Below are 18,444 nucleotides of genomic sequence, written 5' to 3'. Positions count from 1 at the left end.
CCCGTGCCACTTGTAGAGTTAGAACACAACCCACACCCACTATAGTAACATGTCTTTACTCCAGTATAACGTCCACACGCCACTGGACAATGTATGGGAGCTGGCCTCGAAACAAAGGGGATGCAGCCTGTCCCCCTACTTGAGTGCCCCATGGTGTGTCAGTAACATCTCCCATGACTCACATCTGGTCTCCATAATACTGGAGATTCACTAGGTTCGGAGATGCCACACGTGCAGGTTGCTCCTCAGACAGGTGCGTGAAGGTGTGGAGGATGACCAGGGTAGACATGTGGATAACGGCGTTGCTTCTGCTTCTACCCACCATTGCTGTGGCGGAAGATGAAGAGGTAATGCAGCCTTGTTTAAGCCATGTGTTTTAACTGTTGTAATGGTTGATAATTTAACGATTAACCACATAACGTATTCGTATCTTTATTTTGTAAGTACATTTTGTCATATCCTGTTCGTCACATATATACACCTGGGAACAGGTTAAGATCTCATAAGCGAGCGTTTTCTTTTTACAAAGATTTCAAAGAGGGTCATTCGAGGCCACAATGAAGGTTTCAAAACGTTTCATGGCAGACATTTGGAGGACATTTCCATATTTGATGCTTCAAAATCGATGTTCGATACAATTCCCCCTTTCGACTTAGGTGTTTTTTCATGTGAACAGTTGACTTGCCTTTGCATGTATTTGTGACGGATGCCACCGGTGGGGCAGGATACGCTCGCCTGGTATCATCAATATTTGATAGAGATTCCTAAACACAGATTCATGATACAATCGGAATCGTACAATGGACTTTTATTTCTTTGAAAATGGTTTTGTCACTTATATTTACTACATATTTCCATATAAAAATCATCCAGTTGTTGAACAGGTATCCAATATGAGTTGTCTGATGAAACACATTTTTTGTTAATTGACATTCTCATATTGACATACACTGTACGTACACACTAAAAAATGATTTGATTTTCATCTATCTGTGGCAATAGTTACTTGTCTACCCTTCAATAGCACCCCATGCTTCCTCTGCAACATAGGGCATCACTAAGTACTTGTGACCATGTGGTGGCATTTAGAGTAGTCTTGAAACAATGTTCCATCAGGTATCTGTGATAGATACCTTAGATATTTATCAAAGATATATGAAAATATAGAAGGTTTGGTGCTAACCTGTCTGGACGTACATGTAGATATCAGAATATCAGAAGCATGCCCGGATGTAAGTTAGGCGTGTTTAAGCGCAGTGAATCAAGATGAAGTAAGTTGCTGACGACACCCAAGAACCTGAGTGTCTAGGACCTTGTCTGCCGCCGAAATCACGGCTTGTGAAATCTTCAATAAGTGAGGCAGTTTATCAGTCCCCCATTAATGGCAACGAATCAGATTATCATGTTTATACAAGTACAGAAGGTAATTCGAATACACATGTATAGGGTAAAGATATTCTAATGAGCAGACTGTTGCAATGGCCTATGGATATTTTATGAATCAATTATTATTATAATAGTTGTTATTACATAGAAAGAGTGGTGGTAGCATTGGTAGTACTGGTATTAGTAGTACTAGTACTCTAGCATTAGTCGTAGTAGTAGCAGAGCTAGTAGTACTAGTAGTAGTCAAAGTAGAAATAGTATTGGTAGTAGTAGTAGTAATAGTAGTAGTAATAGTAGTATGAGCAGAAATAGTAGCCTTGGAATTGATAGTGGTAATAGAAGTAGTAGTAGTTGCAGGAGACATATTGATAGTGGTAATATTGGTAGTTGCAATAGTAGTAATAATAGTAGTGAAAGGAGCAGAAGTAGTAGTAAAGGTAGAAGTGGAAGTAGTAACAGTAGCATTAGTATTAATAGTAGTACTACTAGTAGTATGAGTAGAAGTACCAGCAGTAGTATCTGTGGTGTTAATTGAAGTAGTAAAAGTAGAAGTTAAAATAGTAGTTGTAGTAGTACTAGTTGTTGTCGAAGAAGTAGGAATAGAAGTAGTAGTCATTGTAATAGTAGTAGTAGTTGTCGAAGCAGTAGAAATAGAAGTAGTATGAGTAGTAGTAGTAATAGTAGTAGTAGTAGTTTTCGAAGAAGTACTGGTAATAGTAGTTGTCGAAGAAGTAGGAATAGAAGTAGTAGTAGTAGTAGTTGTCGAAGAAGTAGTTGTAGTAGTAGTTGTTAAAGAAGTAGAAATAGAAGTAGTAGTAGTTGTCGAAGAAGTAGTAGTAGTAGTAGTAGAAGAAGTAGTAGTAGTTGTCGAAGAAGTAGGAATAGAAGTACTAGTAGTAGTTGTTGTCGAAGAAGTAGTAGTAGTAGTTGTCAAAGAAGTAGTAGTAGTAGTAGTAGTTGTCGAATAAGTAGGAATAGAAGTAGTAGTAGTAGTTGTTGTCGAAGAAGAAGTAGTAGTAGTACCCGTGAAGATCCGGGTATAATAGGTCTTCAGCAATCCATGCTTGCCATAAATGGCGACTATGCTTGTTGTAAGAGGCAACTAACGGAATCGGATGGTCAGACCCGCTGACTTTGTTGTTGCATGTCATCGTATCCCGATTGCGTGGGTCGATGCTCATGATGTCAATCACTGGGTTGTTTGGTCAAGACTCGATTATTTACCGACCGCCTTCATATAGCTGGAATATTGCTGAGTGCGGCGTTAGACACCAAACTAGTTGTTAGCAGTAGTATCACTAGTATTTTTGTTAGTAGTAGCAGTTTTTTATTAGTAGTAGTAGAAGTAGTAGTAGTAGTAGTAGTTATTGTTGTTGTAGCAGTAGAAGTTGTTGTAATAGTAGTTGTAGAAGTAGCAGTCGTAGTAGTAATAGTTGTAATAGTAACAGTAGCAGCAGCAGCAGCAGCAGTAGTAGTAGCAGTAGTAATAGTAGTAGTAGCAGCAGTATAAGTAGTAGTAGTAGTAGTAGTAGTAGTAGTAGTAGCAGCAGTAGCAGTAGTAGTATCAGTATCGGTAATAGTAGCAGTAGCAGTAGTAGTAGTAGTAGTGGTGGTAATAGTTGTAGCAGTAGTAGCAGTAGTAGCAGTAGTAGCAGTAGCAACAGAAGCAGCAGCAGCAGCAGCAGCAGCAGCAGTAGTATCGTTCGATCAAGTAAATGGCCAAGATATGTATTTCTACTCTCACATGGCTAACACTAAAGTGAGCAAGCACAGTCGTACTAACGAACGTCGATCGTCTTATCTCTCTTCCGTCTCTGTCCTCCCACTCCTTGGCCACCAGCACCTCTACCGAGCCATGTATATACATCAGTCAGCTGTCCAACAGTCTTTCCAATAAATAAATACCAATCATAACTGTATGTGAACGATAATGTACGGGCTGCCTTCAAATTGCTGGGTACGGCGTTAGGCAGTACACAATGTTTTATTGAAGTTGTGTCAGTGGTGGATGCTACCAGTAGAGCAGGACATATCACAGCAAAAAAAGAGTAGGTTTCCGTCTTCCGGAAACCTTCCGGAAACCTTCCAGATACCTTCAGCAACCTTCTTGGTATTTTCAAGATAATGTTTTTATGTGTTTCATACTTAAGTGAACAAAATGCACCCCCCAAATTGTGACATTTTTTTGGTAAGGTTTCCGGAAGGTTTCCGGAAGGTATCCAGGCCGGATCCAAAATGGGAAGGTTTCCGGAAGATTTTCCGGAAGACGGTAACCTTCACCTTTTTTGCTGTGTATATACTTGCCCTTTTGTGCCAACACCTGGTGTCAGCATATAATTGTCATCACTCTTTTGCCTCCAACGCCCTATGGGGGGCACGGGTGGCCCAGTCGTCTAAGGCGCCGCGATTCGCTGTGCAGAGTTGCGTCCCTTGGGCACGCCAGAAACCTATGATTGTGGGTTCGAATCCCGGTTCGCCCCAATTATGTTTCTAGGTTTGTCAGCACCATAACCGTGCTAGTGGGTTTCACCGAAGTGGTAAACGTCTCAGACCTGCATCACTTCGGGCTTTCCTCCCACATTAAGCTGACACGCCGTGATATAACTGGAATAATGTTAAAAGCGGCGTTAAACCCAACTCACTCACTCACTCACTCACTCACTCACTCACTCACTCACTGACTCCTACGCCCTATGGAACCTGCTTCGGTAGATAATAGAGATTGATTCTCTCGCGTTGTCATTTGGATTGTGTGAGTGAGTTTGGTTTAACGCGGCTTTTAACAGCAATCCAGTTATATCACCGCGTGTCATCTTAATGTGGGAGGAAAACCCATAGTGATGCAGGGGTGAGACATTTAGCACTTCGGTGAAACCCACGAGCACTTGTATGGTGCTGACAAACATAGAAACAAAATCGGGGCGAACCTGGATTCGAACCCACAAGCATAGGTTTGTGGCGTGCCCAAGGAACGCAAATCTCCCACCCGTGCCCACGTTGACGTTTGGAATTATGTAGAGGTTCTTTTACAGTACGTTCTTGAAACAATTACAATCACGAAAATCAACATATGTTTATAGCTTCATGGCAGCTTCTTATAGCTCCCATCTAGGCGACAAACCTATTTTCGGGTTCATCGGAGGCAGTTATCCCCAGACATGCATCCAAACAAATTGTGTTTGCTTTTGAAATATATGTTACCTATGTGTTTTCGAATATACATTACAGTAAACTACGGAAATGACGAACTCAAATGGACCACTAATTTTAGTTTGTTATAACCGTAGTTCGTTATAAGCATATATACAGCTAGCTACAGCAAATGGTCGGGACAAAAAAGGAAGTTCGCTATATCCGTCAGTTCGTTATAAGCGTGTTCGTTTTAAACGTAGTTTACTGTATATAGGTTCACAGTCAATATTAAAATATACTGTGATCTGTGAATGTATGCCTTGATTTTGGCAAAATGATTGGCATTGACACTACACGTAAATGAAGCTTCTCTCTGTAATAAAAATAACTATTGACAACTGGGGTGTGAGAGAAGAACAAGACAGGTAACTTCTACTTTACCAGCATAAATCATTAAAAGACATACTTTCAAAAAGTATGCTCCAAAGGTAACTGCAAGGAAAGAAGCAATAATTATGCTTTTGATCCTAAACTATAATGCAGATCGCAGAGTTCAAGTTTCTGCACGTGATAACGGACATTCGGTACCGCTTCGCTAAGACAAGGGTTACAGGTGGAATCTTCAACACAGCCAACACCACTGCCGAGATCGCTGTTGATATGACCCTGCCCAACTCTGCATACATCAGCGACTTCTCCTTGTAAGTCTAGCCCTGTTTAGTCAATCCATACATAATGATTATAGGATTAGGATTAGAGGATTATATCTTTCAACTTTTACCTTATTTTCTCTATTGTCTTGTGAGTACAGTCGTGTTTAGTCAAACTCTATTATTATATAAATTCATGTAAACTATATTGCAATTGAACTGACAAACATTATATGCCATGCTAGTGTGTGTGTGTGTGTGTGTGTGTGCGTGCGTGCGTGCGTGCGTGCGTGCATGCGTGCGTGCGTGTGTGTGTGTGTGTATGTGTACGTGTGTACGTGTATGTGTATTAATGTCTTGCTCTTCGAGGAGGTCTCAAGGCACACATTTGGGTCTGAGGAATACACAAGGTTGATGGAGTCAATGCAGAATATCCACACTGTCGTCCGCATAGTAGAGGAACATAAGTCGATATATGGACGCGACTATAAAATGGTTTTTGATAGCTTCTAAAAGAATGAAAACGAGAGCAAACATTAGTTTGATTTTGTGTCTATTTCAGTAAATTCAATAAAAGAAAGTACGATAGCCAGATCAAGGAACGGGAAGCTGCAGAAAAGTCGTATACAGTAGCAAAAGCACAGGGCGAAGCTGCAGGGCACGTTAGCCAGAGGTACGTCATATTCATCCTTCTATATACATCCAACTGTATGTCAAACGTCATACCCTACATGTCGTGCATTCGGACATGAAGGAACCTGCACGCCATTCAAAGGTATATCGCATATGATTCATCTTTAATCATGAACCCTAAATGTGGTGCATTCGGACATGAAGGAACCTGCACGCCATTCAAAGGTATATCGCATATGATTCATCTTTAATCATGAACCCTAAATGTGGTGCATTCGGACATGAAGGAACCTGCACGCCATTCAAGGGTATATCGCATATGATTCATCTTTAATCATGAACCCTACATGTGGTGCATTCGGACCAGGCAAAACTCCCACGACAGTCAGAGATACGCCTTATTCCATTTCATCCATCTTTCAGCGTCTTGATTACATATATAGAATTCATGGCACATTTTGACATTGGGCACTTGCAGGTTATTCAGAGGTACATCATATTTCATATCACTCATCGTCATACGTCATGACTACAATTTACACCACACGTGGGGCATTCTGACATGGGAACATTTGCAATCTATTCAGAGGTATGTCATATTACATATCACCTATCGCCATACGTCATGGTTACTCATACCCCACACGTGGTCCATTCTGACATGGGGGCACTTGCAATCTATTCAGAGGTACGTCATATTACATATATTCTATCGTCATACGTCACGGCTACGTATACACCACACGTGGTTCATTCTGACATGGCGTACTTGCAATTTGTTCAGAGGTACGTCATATAACATATCACCTATCTTCAAATATCACGGCTATTTATACCCCACACGTGGTCCATTGCGACATGTGGGCACAATTTATTCAGAGCTACGTCATATTACATATCACCTATCGTCATACGTCACGGCTACTTATACCCCACGCGTGGTCCATTCTGACATGGGGGCACTTGCAATTTATTCAGAGGTACGTCATATTACATATATTCTATCATACATTTGACTCACTTTTCTATATATTTGTATTTTCGCTCATTTGTTGTTTAACGCCACACTGCCAACAGCCTGTAGGTATTCGAGTCTGGACCAAACGCTCAAGTGATTGATATTATAAGGACATCCTCCGCCGTCCTGGTTCGATGACTCACAAACGACCACGTCACCTGGCCAGACCATTTAGTCACCTCGTACGACAAGTATAAGTTGCCCGGTTACCATACAATATATGATATGAAAATACACCTGCATGTAATATATTTTATATTATATAGTGCCCATGAGACGAACAAGTTCATATTAAACCTGAGTGTTCCTCAAAATGCCAACCTTACCTTCAACCTGACGTATGAGGAGGTGTTACAAAGACGTGATGGTGTCTACACACACTCCATCTACATCGACCCTGGCCAGCCTGTTCCCGACATGAAGATAGACGTCGCTGTACAGGACACACGTGACATTACGACCCTCAAAGTCCCGCCAATATACAGCAACAGCATAACAGATGTAGACATTACTGGTATCAACACATTTTTTCGATTTGTATAAAATATGTTTTGAAAAAAACCGCATTGAAATATAATTTTGAAAACAAGCAAAATATAGTAGATGATGAATCATTCCTTGAACCCATCCTTCAGGCATATTTCAGGCTTACAATGTCTGCGGTAATATTGACTTACATGTACATCACATATATTTCTTGTTGACACTAGAGAACAACAACCTGGCTGTCGTACAGAGACCCACCTCCAACTCTGCCTACATTCGCTTCTACCCTACCCTGGAACAGCAGTTGTCTCGGTGGGCAGAAGGACTCTCTGGGGTCTTCTCTGTGATGTTTGATGTTCACAGGGGCTTTGATGCTGGGGATCTCCTGGTGAGCTTGGCAGCTCTTGATCATTATAGTGTGGAACATATGCGTCTTTATAACATTAACCAGGGAAACGACTTTGCCATGTCAAGTATGATATGGAGGATGATATATTTCAATTCGTAGTACCTAATGACTCGTACGTTATGCTAGGTCCCCTAGTCGCCTACATTGCGTTTTTCGTTATTTTGATTTGGGATATCCGTATATCAGGTATATTTATTTCATTCATTTGTCCTCCTCTAGGTCTCAAATGGATACTTCATTCACTTCTTTGCCCCTGCCATTCCCAATCCAATCCCTAAAGACATCGTGTTTATCCTGGACACAAGCACATCCATGTACAACGGGAAGATGGACCAGCTCAAGGCCGCCATGAAGGTCATCCTCAGAGATCTCAGGGCAGACGACAAGTTCAACGTCATCTCATTCAGCTCTCGTGTCCGATTCTGGCAGTCTGACATGGCGGAAGCAAACAATGCCGAGCGTGCAGTCAAATATATTGACTCACTCAAATCTGTAGGCTGTAAGTTGTGGATGCTATTGAAACTTGTCAAATTTATTGTGGTTAGGTTAATACATCGCACGTATTTCATGTTATCCAGCGAATGATCACAAGCCATGAACTATGCTTTGTCACCCAAAGTTCATGTACACATATCTCACAATCTTACAAGAATCCACCTGCCTGTAATATATCAGTGGACAAATATTCTGCCAGCATCTTCAAGAGTGGAATGTGAACTGAGTGATTGGTATTTCAAATAAATTTCAGGGACAAACATCAGGAAGTCACTTGTTTCTGGCCTGGAATATTTGAGTGAAAGGCAGAGGTCATCTGAGGGAGCACTCATTATGTTTCTCACTGATGGAAGAGCAACTTCAGGAGAGCGTAATCCTAACATGGTTCTACAGGTAAGAACATTCCAAACGGTACTGTTCGGAAGGTTGGACGTGAAATCTGCCATGTTTTCTTCATAACCGGCGCTTACACTACTGTCATGATTGCATGGGCTGTCATAACTCATGCTCACGTCATTTGTATCATATCACATTGTTGATAATGGGGTTTTAATTTGATTTCCTATGCTACATTTATTTTTCAAAGTATTGAATCAAGCCCACTTTCAAACATCCCAAATCATGTACTTCGCAATTATCGCAGATGTATCATTATATCTGAATAACAGTCATGCCTTATTCTAAATTATATTTTCATGACACAAAATAAGTCACTCATAAAGAACTTATATCTTTCCAGAATGTGAGATCGGCCAACAAGAAGGACATCCCTGTTTACACACTGGCTTTTGGGAAGGATGCTGATTGGGAACTCGTCAAGAAACTGGCGCTCCAGAACTTTGGTATTACGAGAAGGATCTACACAGATGGTGATCCTGCCAGACAGATACAGAACTTCTACCAGGAGGTGTCGTCAGCCATGCTTCACGGTGTCACGTTCAGGTACAGCGACACTGTGACTTCCGGGACACAACAAAACTTCACAAACTACTTAGATGGATCTGAGCTTATTGTCACTGGCGTCCTTGACTCTCAGATAGACCCCTTGACCACAAACATCATAGGGACGTCTGCCAGTGGACCTGTAAACCTGAAGTTGACAAGTCCTGTAGTGGATCTAAAGTCACAGTTCGAGGCTCTAACACCCCTGTACGACGACTTCAAAGTTGAAGGAATACTGCAGAGAATGCATGCATACCTTTACATCAGGGACCTTATGCAACAGAGGGTTGGCGAGACTGACAGGAGCAAGAGAGAAACCCTGAAGCAGAAAGCTCTTAAATTGTCCCTTAAGGTAAATTAGAATTGCATATTACTTTCGCATGAACCGCTTAATTAAGTCAAAAATATTTACCTTCATGAAATCACATCAATGTAATAGTTTAAGGATTGCATAGTTTCACAATGTGTATCCACTGTAGGCAGTTAGTTTAGAGGTCCAACGTGAAGTTAAAAGAAATGTTCTTGGCAAACATACATTTACGATCCCTGATCTCATCTGTCCTATTTTTGTCCACCCAGTCTTGACGCAAATATAATGTTTCCAACAATACTAGGTTAGTAAGATATTCGTACATGTTTTGCAACATCAACATTATTATTGGGTATAACATAACCCAATCTCATTAAAATCAGATCTTAGTTCTCGCTACTGCCAAACAAAGATCTGAGGACATCCCATTAGGGGTCACGTCAGAACGACCTTTCATCCGACCAACCAGAACGTCGCTTACCAGATCATGAAAGTGACACTCGGAATGTGATTTCTTGTCATGCAACCTCGAAAACTTTAACACGGGGTATTCCGAACGATAGTTACGGGCTTAACGACTGAATCCATACAATCTAGATATCTATTAGCCATTCCAGAATGTTCTTTTTTTATTGAGAATTTGTCAAAATATGTATCGAAGCGTAGTCGCCAATTTGAAATTAGTGCCGTAAAGCACGAGAAAGTTGCCTTCTGATTAGCTAATGTCTTCTTCTTGTCAGTCATTTCATTGGTCGGTCAAAGTTGGTGCAAGGACGATCTGACGTAACTCGTAATGGAATGTCCTCAGATGTTTGTTTAGAGGGAGCGAGAACTTTTTTAATGAGATTGAACATAATCCATCTTATTTCTGTTGTCAGTATCGCTTTGTGACTCCTTTCACGTCATTAGTCGTCGATGTGAGATATCAAAAGAGGGTGCCTGACCTCCGCCGGGATGAAGATCTGTACTTTTTCAAAGAAAAGGTTCTGCCCACTCCTCCGCCATGTAGGTATTTCCCGACAACATGACTAACATATAGGCTCCTTTAACTTTATTGGGACCGTATGCCCAAACGTCTGAAGCGAAGAGTTCTTTTTTTCAGGATGAGATGATCACCACCCAGGTCGATCTGTTCATACACCTGACATCAGTATATCATTAAACGTTCCTTCCACAACTGCCATGGCTTTATATGACAGAAATAATGTAACGCTAAACCACACTCACCAAATAACAGTGACAAAACCCGTTAAGATGTGTTCTTGGAGGGTGCCACCGGTGGGGCAGGATACACTCACCTTTCCACGAACACCTGTGTCATCACTGTTTGATAGTGATTCATAAACCCATGCTCATGATGGCAGGAATAGTACAATCGACTCTGCTTTTGGCAGATATTTCTTATGATTATGTGAATGGGTTTACTGCTTGTATTTATTTTATGTCAGCTACTTTCGTGGCCACTTCATCGCTTATCACGTTTGACACATACAATGGTATTTTATTTTTGTACAATGTACCCAAGATATTGTCTCTGAATGTACCTTCCTCTCCAACGTGTAAGGCAACTGGCCCTAGGATATTTAACTTTGAAGAAAAATTAGTAATACTTGCTTTTGCTGGAATAGCTCAGACAGGCAGCCATTACAGCTAAAACAACTAGAAATTGTGCTCAATTGCCTTTATTTAACAAAATACAAGGGAATTCAATTACATGCACTCACAACACACAAACCCGTGCATATTTTATACAGCTAATACAATAGTGCATAAACATTTGGAGACTATTCTCATTTCCCATACAGTGTACTGAAACATGTTGAGTGTGACCCTGATTTTGCTGCACTAACATGACAGAAAACTATTGTGTCTCTTTATGGGTTTTCCATTTATAACAAGTACATCATGTGTAAACATGACTGTTGCTTGCAGTTATCATTGCATTTGTTAATCACGAATACTTGGGTTCGATTCACCACACGGGTTCAATGTTTGTTTGATTATTTGTTTGTTTGTTTGTGTGTTGTTTAACGCCGCTCTCTGCAATATTCCAGCTATATGACGGAGGTCTGTAAGTGATCGAGTCTGGACGAAACAATCCAGTGATTGAGATCATGAGCATCGATACATCCAACAAATAGAACATCCTGTCAAATAACATGACTTGGTGTAATCTGAGTGGCGAATGGGTCGATATTATTGATTGATTACTGATTATTCAGGGTATGATTAGATATAATGCTGTATTGAGTATCCTCAGTACTTTGTAAAACAAAAACAATAATAAAATGGCTGTGAAACAAATAAGCAGACAGTGAAAATTGAAAAGAAAATTATGTCCAAATGTTCCAGATGTGAGACGTTACTATGGCGGTGGCGGTGGCGGTGGCGGCTCAAGCAGGGGAGGAGGTACGTCTACATGTTTCTCACACCGTCATACAAGGCTGATTTAATGTGGATATGTGAGGCCCTTATGACAGTAACAGGAGCTGGATGATTTGCTCATTGTTCGTGACCACAGCCAATTATTGAAGAAATCTGATACCATATGCAATGCACAGGCACATTTTTGAATTTGTTGTCCACATTAGGAGTTGGTAAGACTTTAACATATTCAGCTATAGACGGCCAAGTAACCCAAACTGGATGAACATTATGGGATAGAGTTATCTCCCTTTGTCATCTCAATACTGTATCTGAATACTTAGTTAGATTCTGTGACTTTCCCAATAATTATTGCATATTTGTGAATTTCTTATTAAAGACATCACATCACCATATTTGTACCCATGTGGCATACGTTGGACGCAAAATAATAGAGATCCAAATTACGTACAGTGTACTGTGACTGCTTCATAATACAAACAATCGCATTGTCGCTCCTTAATCTAATGAATGAACTAATAAACTACCCCCTGACTAAATACACTATTCTTGATAATTGAGGCATTCCTTTTAACGTCCTTAATGCAATCATGACAGGCAACTTGGTGGTATGTTAGAATGTACTTATTGTGCATACCCTACAGGTGGTGGTATGTTATATTGTACTTATTGTGCATACCCTTCAGGTGGAGGTGATCCCCACTTCATGGTGTTCATGGAGGGACTCAAGTACCCCGTCTGTTTTGACGTGCAGGGGAAGGACAAGTCCATTTACCAACTGATACATGATCCACAGACAGGTACGTCTGTTGTGTGAGTGGTGGGTTCTACCTGTAGAGAGGGACATCATTACCGCTTCCACTTGTGTCATGACAGATTTTAATGAACCATTTATATTGTTGTCACCTGGTTATTCTATGGAGTTGACGTTTTATATTTTAATGCTTTCCAATTAAATGCCATCAATCTTTATATAATTATTGTTATAATTTTGATTGGAACGTGAGTGTGTGTGTATGGTGGTGTGTGTGTTGGGTGTGTGTGTGTGGGGGGGGGGGGGGGGGGGGGGGGGGTGTACAAGTCCGGTCTAATGTCCGATTTTATAGTGCTAGTCCACTGCGATACCATGTCGCAGTTTAACATGAATACCCCACTCAAACCCCACAGTATGCTGACGCTGAGCCGACCAGTCCTTCTTTTAGCCCCCTCATGCAGAGCGCCAGGCAGGGTAACAACCATCTATACCAAGTACCATCTATAACGCCTGTTGATATGACGCGACCAGGGATCGAACCCCCGACTTTAGACTATCCGGGCAGACGCTCTACCACTAGACCACGGAGGTAGTTTGGTATGTCATGAACCCATCGGACCTAGTTTTTATAACTGCAGTAAATGCTTTCGGTTTTTACAGATTTAACAGTGAATGCACGAATGGGCAAAGGTAAAAAGCACACACGACAAGGCGGTTTCAGAAAGTACATGATGGAGATTGCCATCATGTTCCATGACCTTCACCTTCTGGTAACCCGTAGCAATATCTCCTTGCACGAGGAAACCTATTCCTGGGACAATGAGTACAACATGACAGTGCCTGGAGCTCGGCTCTTCATAAAGAACGTCACAAGACGCATCACCCGACTGTCAGTGGTGTTTGACAGCAGGTTCCAGATCGACATCGTGAGGCATATTCACTCGGCCGCAAACCCTTTAGGGGGAAACTTCCTTAACATCGAGCTTGGGAATGAAGAACTTCTATCTGAAGATTCAGATGGCATCATCGGTGAGTCAAAAACTGCTTCTAATGCTTTGCAAATCAAATGAAATAAAACAAACCCACCTGTGATTCGTATGGACAATACAAACAGTTGTCAAGAGGCGACAGATATAAGATTTGGTTGGATGTTTCTGGAAAGTCCTTAAATGACAGACCTCAAGAAACAAACCACCAGTTGTGACCTACTCTTGAGGCAGGGGGCACGGGTGGCCCAGTCGTCTAAGGCGCCGCGACTCACTGTGCAGAGTTGCGTCCTTTGGGCACGCCAGAAACCTATGATTGTGGGTTCGAATCCCGGTTCGCCCCGCTTATGTTTGTAGGTTTTTCAGCACCATACTCGTGCTCGTGGGTTTCACCGAAGTGGTAAACGTCTGAGACCTGCATCACTTCGGGCTTTCCTCCCACATCAACCTGACATGACATACTGGAATACTGCGGAGTTTAACCCAACTCACTCACTCACTCACTACTCTTGAGGCATGTACAGTTGCTGCCATGCATATGGTTTACCAACCATACCACTAATTTTAACAATTGTTGCATACAGCCTGATTTACTCTCCTTAAGTAATTATAGTTTGTCGTCACCATTTCTGTCACAGACCTATGTCACCCAACCATACATTCTTCATTCACCTGCGGTGATGAACATGCAAATGTATGTGGGATCCCTTGATACAGTATAGATACCATTTGTTAAAAGGCACAAAAACATGTCCATAATTATAAGAAATCTCTCCTATGTACGATATCATAACCAAGTGTTATAACCATCAAATAGTGATGATACCAGGTGTTCGCGAAACGTGAGTGTATCCCCGCCCAAAGCACATGCAAAGGCAAGTCATTTGTCAAATTTGAAAATGCCCTCCGCGTCTATTGTAACACTATTTGAATGATGTAACCCTTATCAAACAATGTTTTAACAAGAATCGTTGAATTGATGTTTATGATTCTTCACAGGGCAATTCATCCACAAGAAAATCCGGCTTCAGACCATCACATACAGAAATGGACACCTTGTGGGACACCTCCGTAGCATCACTGGACTAGAACGCCGCCATGGACGGGCCCACATCAAACACAGGCACGATCCCGTGTGGAACGAAACGGTTTCCTGCTGGTCGCTTAGAGAACAGGCGAAGCGACTGTTTGATGCCCCTCCTAAGTACTACATCGTTGACGACATGTACCAGACAACGTTGTCTTGAACACGTGGTCGTCAAATGTATTGATATGTACCAGACATCGTTGTCTTGAACAGACGTTCGTCAAATGCATTGAAATGTACCAGACAACGTTGTTAAGAGATGCTTGAATAATATTCTGACAATAGATGTTGACGTTACTCAATAATCATTTATCTAACCAAGTTTTATGCCTACTTCCCATTATGACAACAGTTACTGTTTCAATACACAGACTTCATGGTTTGGTCAGTTACTACCTATCATCGCGCATACGGAGTTGGAGTGGTCAAAACAGGAAAAAGACAAAACAGATTCTTTGAAGTATACATTATGACTAATGTTTTTATACACATTCAAGTGAATTATTCATTCATCTATTTATTATACTCCTGAATTCAACTCTAAGTTTGAGAATAATGTAATATATACTACTCAAAAGAAGTTAAGGATCACCTGATTCTTCCATATTACAATAGTTAATCTCTCATGCCATGACAGATTAACATTACCAATATGAAAGCATCGGATGATCCTTAACTTCTTTTGTGTTGTATACATTTTTGGGATGAGAGGAGACTGAGCAAGTACATTATTCTGCAGATAGGTTCATTTACGCCCTTCTTTTTGTACTGGTCAATATGGGAATAGTCATAATAGTAAAGAACTATAATGCACAGCATATACATAATACTATTGTATAGTTACTTATTGGCGTGGTTGCATTCATTTCATTATGATTTCTTGCACTCGTGAGATGGGACACTGCAGCTATTCGGAGATAGCATAGTCAGTATACAATCGTGTGTACCTTAAGGAGGAGTACTGTTGGAATGTATGTCAACACGATGTTCAAGATACTCAAATCTTGATTGGAGGAGTATGTGTGCTAAAAAGGAAATAAAGCGAGAATGAATAATGGAAAAAGTGTTTTTGTCTTAATACAATCAGCAGTGACCGTCCAGCACGATAGGAATTAAACATTGTTTCCGCAAGAGAAAAATAAGATTATCATTGTGTTCCGCTAGTATTCTTTTTCGGCACATGGAATTTTCTAAACTGGCATACCTTGAATCGATATTACAACATGAAATTTCGAATTTAATGCATATGATTTGTTTATTTATTATTTAATGCCGCATATTCAAGCTATATGACGGCGGTCTGTAAATAAGTTTGAACAAGACAATCCAGTGATTGGCACCATGAGCATCGATCTACGCAATTTGGAAACGATGACATGCATAACCGAGCAAGCGAGCCTGAACATCGGATCCTTACGACAAGCATGGTTGCCGAAGATAGATTCTTACCTGGATATTCATGTGTTTAATGCACTTGAAGGTGCAAGCGTGACTGTTCTATACATATTTTGAATTAGACACAGTCGGCTCCTGGGCAGATATCAGCTTTATGGGTTAGGAGCATGACAACAATCAAATAGCAATGAGTGCACTGCTACACTGATTGAGATGCAATGAAGTCACCCTTCATTTCATCTATCACTGATGAAATCATGACTTTGACATTTTAGTTCAATTTGAGTTTCAATGAAAACATTAATAATAGCATAACATATGCTACATGGCATATTTATAGATATCCCACTAATACGTTTCATACACAGTATGGCATTGTTAACAGAGCTGGTATTAAGCCGAGCCGTTAGAGTCGCGTTATCTCCTTTCCGTCAAGGGAAATAGCCACTTGGTGTGTACCTCTGCAGCGCGTCTACTCTACATCACTATGGCATACCAGTCTTGACATTATTTAAACTTACACGGTGTCGGAGTCGGATATCATTGTACCATGTTATAAACATTGTTATAATTCGAGTCACAAAGCCATGCTAAAGGTAACACGATATTGTTACGAGTGATATGAAGTAAAGAGGTATTCCTCAAAAACACCCCCACAATTAAAATGGATTCGACAACAATCTGACCACAGTTCAGAAGGGTTTATTAAAACTACCCATGACACACAACATTGGCATCCTAGCAATAATAATCATAGCCAAGCAATATGGCATTATTAGTTGACAAACTATATTCACCCTTATCTCCAACCCTGCACTGGACATCGTTATGTCACAGAGGCACATGATTTACCAAGCGTCGACATGATCTCTGTTCCTTCAGCCCCGACATGGGTGCAACATCACACACGGGTGATAGAGTTCTCATTATTGATAAAAACCTAGAGGAAGAAACAAACGAGTCTATTTCACATCATAAGTCAAAAGCCTATCAAAGAAGTTATTTCACATCATGTCACGAACACCACTGACATTCTACCACAAAAACAAATGCTTTGGCGAAAAACTACTTTCTTTCACTAAACACTACAAAACAAAAGCTGCTTGCTTCAATCAATCAGATCACAAGCTGTACACTCAAAAACGTAATAAGCAATTCACTCAACTGAAAGCCCCTTACTTCAATTCAAGTCTAATTGCACCTAATATACTGAACAACATATAAAAGTATACGTCACATATTCAAACAAACATCAGCACATATAACAATATTTACATGTAAACTGATAATTTATCTCTGTTTAAATCTATATCGTGGTACATGTAACTACATGAGGAAAGTCATACCTCACCAACAAGCAGAAACAACAAATACAGTAGGAAACTTGAGGTAGTTATGGGAGTTTTTCAATTTTTCTAATAGTCAGCAATTATACTTCTCACACGAAAAAACATATAGTTGGAAAAAATATTATGTAAGCGATTCAGAGATGGGGTTTTTTATCAATAAATCGTTTCACAATCTGTTTGCTGTTGGTTTTCACACATATTGGTTTATTTTACCACCCGAATACATCGCGTTTGTGGCAGACCGCAAATTATATAAATAATGTTTAAAGAAGTCGCATAAATATGAAAGTGCTGTGAATCTCACAAAACGTTTGATGGAGTTGCTACACCGACACTCGTGGCTACAAAAGTACATGGATTTCGAGTTTTTCATCACTTAAAAGATAGCAGTGAAAAATTCAAGCCTAGACTTACTAATGCTCAATGAAACAAAAATTGTCCTTTTTTAGGCTCTCAGTTGTTCCAAGGCTACTGAACGTTACACAGAGCACCATAGAACGACTATGGCACCGTTACCAGGCACAAAACACAACATGTAACCTGCCTCGCTCTGGAAGACCACGGGTACGTTACATTGCCCGCCCAGGACCGCTTCTTAACGGTCACTCTACCACTTCTGGCATAATTCAATGTCATGAAGGAAATGATACATGAATTGAAAACTGAACAGGACAATCTGTGGACGGGAAATGACAAGTTATGGAGAAAAAAACCCTTTAAACTTCCGTGGATAAAATTGAAGCACAGATGAGGAGATCAAATGTGGTAATCTTTGGAATAGATGATGAAGATGCAAAAACATAGGAAGAAAGTGAAAATTAAGAAAGAAACTTTTTGAAACATCCATCAAAACATAGATGTAACACTGGTTTGGAAAGGGTTCTTGGATTACAAAGACGAGTCTCAGACCTGTCCTTACGAAGTTTTGTTCGTTCAAAGAAAACGAAAAAGTTTTAAAAGAAGCAAGAACAGTGTTGAAACGCATCAAGGCCCACAGAGTTAGCGATGACTAATAATAGTATACAAG

At 40.5% G+C, this 18,444-nt stretch overlaps 1 protein-coding gene across 3 annotated transcripts in view; it reads left to right on the top strand.

Annotated features, from left to right (window-relative positions):
* The window catches only part of LOC124116597 (inter-alpha-trypsin inhibitor heavy chain H3-like), a 40,721-nt gene extending 24,985 nt beyond the window's left edge, over positions 1–15,736 (top strand). The window contains exons 1-13 of one of the 3 annotated variants that reach the window (XM_046477993.2): positions 190–347; positions 5,062–5,219; positions 5,731–5,841; positions 7,086–7,333; positions 7,530–7,693; positions 7,934–8,213; positions 8,463–8,602; positions 8,949–9,503; positions 10,340–10,466; positions 11,814–11,870; positions 12,533–12,646; positions 13,261–13,629; positions 14,586–15,736. In XM_046477993.2, coding sequence (XP_046333949.2) covers positions 273–347; positions 5,062–5,219; positions 5,731–5,841; positions 7,086–7,333; positions 7,530–7,693; positions 7,934–8,213; positions 8,463–8,602; positions 8,949–9,503; positions 10,340–10,466; positions 11,814–11,870; positions 12,533–12,646; positions 13,261–13,629; positions 14,586–14,833 — 2,646 coding nt within the window. In that variant the 5' untranslated portion in view covers positions 190–272 and the 3' untranslated portion in view covers positions 14,834–15,736. Of the gene's footprint in view, positions 1–189; positions 348–5,061; positions 5,220–5,730; positions 5,842–7,085; positions 7,334–7,529; positions 7,694–7,933; positions 8,214–8,462; positions 8,603–8,948; positions 9,504–10,339; positions 10,467–11,813; positions 11,871–12,532; positions 12,647–13,260; positions 13,630–14,585 lie in introns of those variants that run through there. The other 2 variants (XM_048401402.1, XM_048401401.1) reach the window with 2 other exon arrangements.
* The last annotated feature ends 2,708 nt before the right edge of the window (positions 15,737–18,444 follow it).

This window comes from Haliotis rufescens, unplaced genomic scaffold (genome assembly GCF_023055435.1).
Source record: "Haliotis rufescens isolate VD_foot unplaced genomic scaffold, xgHalRufe1.0.p SCAF_22, whole genome shotgun sequence".
Classification (NCBI taxonomy): domain Eukaryota; kingdom Metazoa; phylum Mollusca; class Gastropoda; order Lepetellida; family Haliotidae; genus Haliotis; species Haliotis rufescens.
The sequence above is the reverse complement of the archived record's forward strand: the minus strand, read 5'-3'. Positions and strand labels throughout refer to the sequence as shown.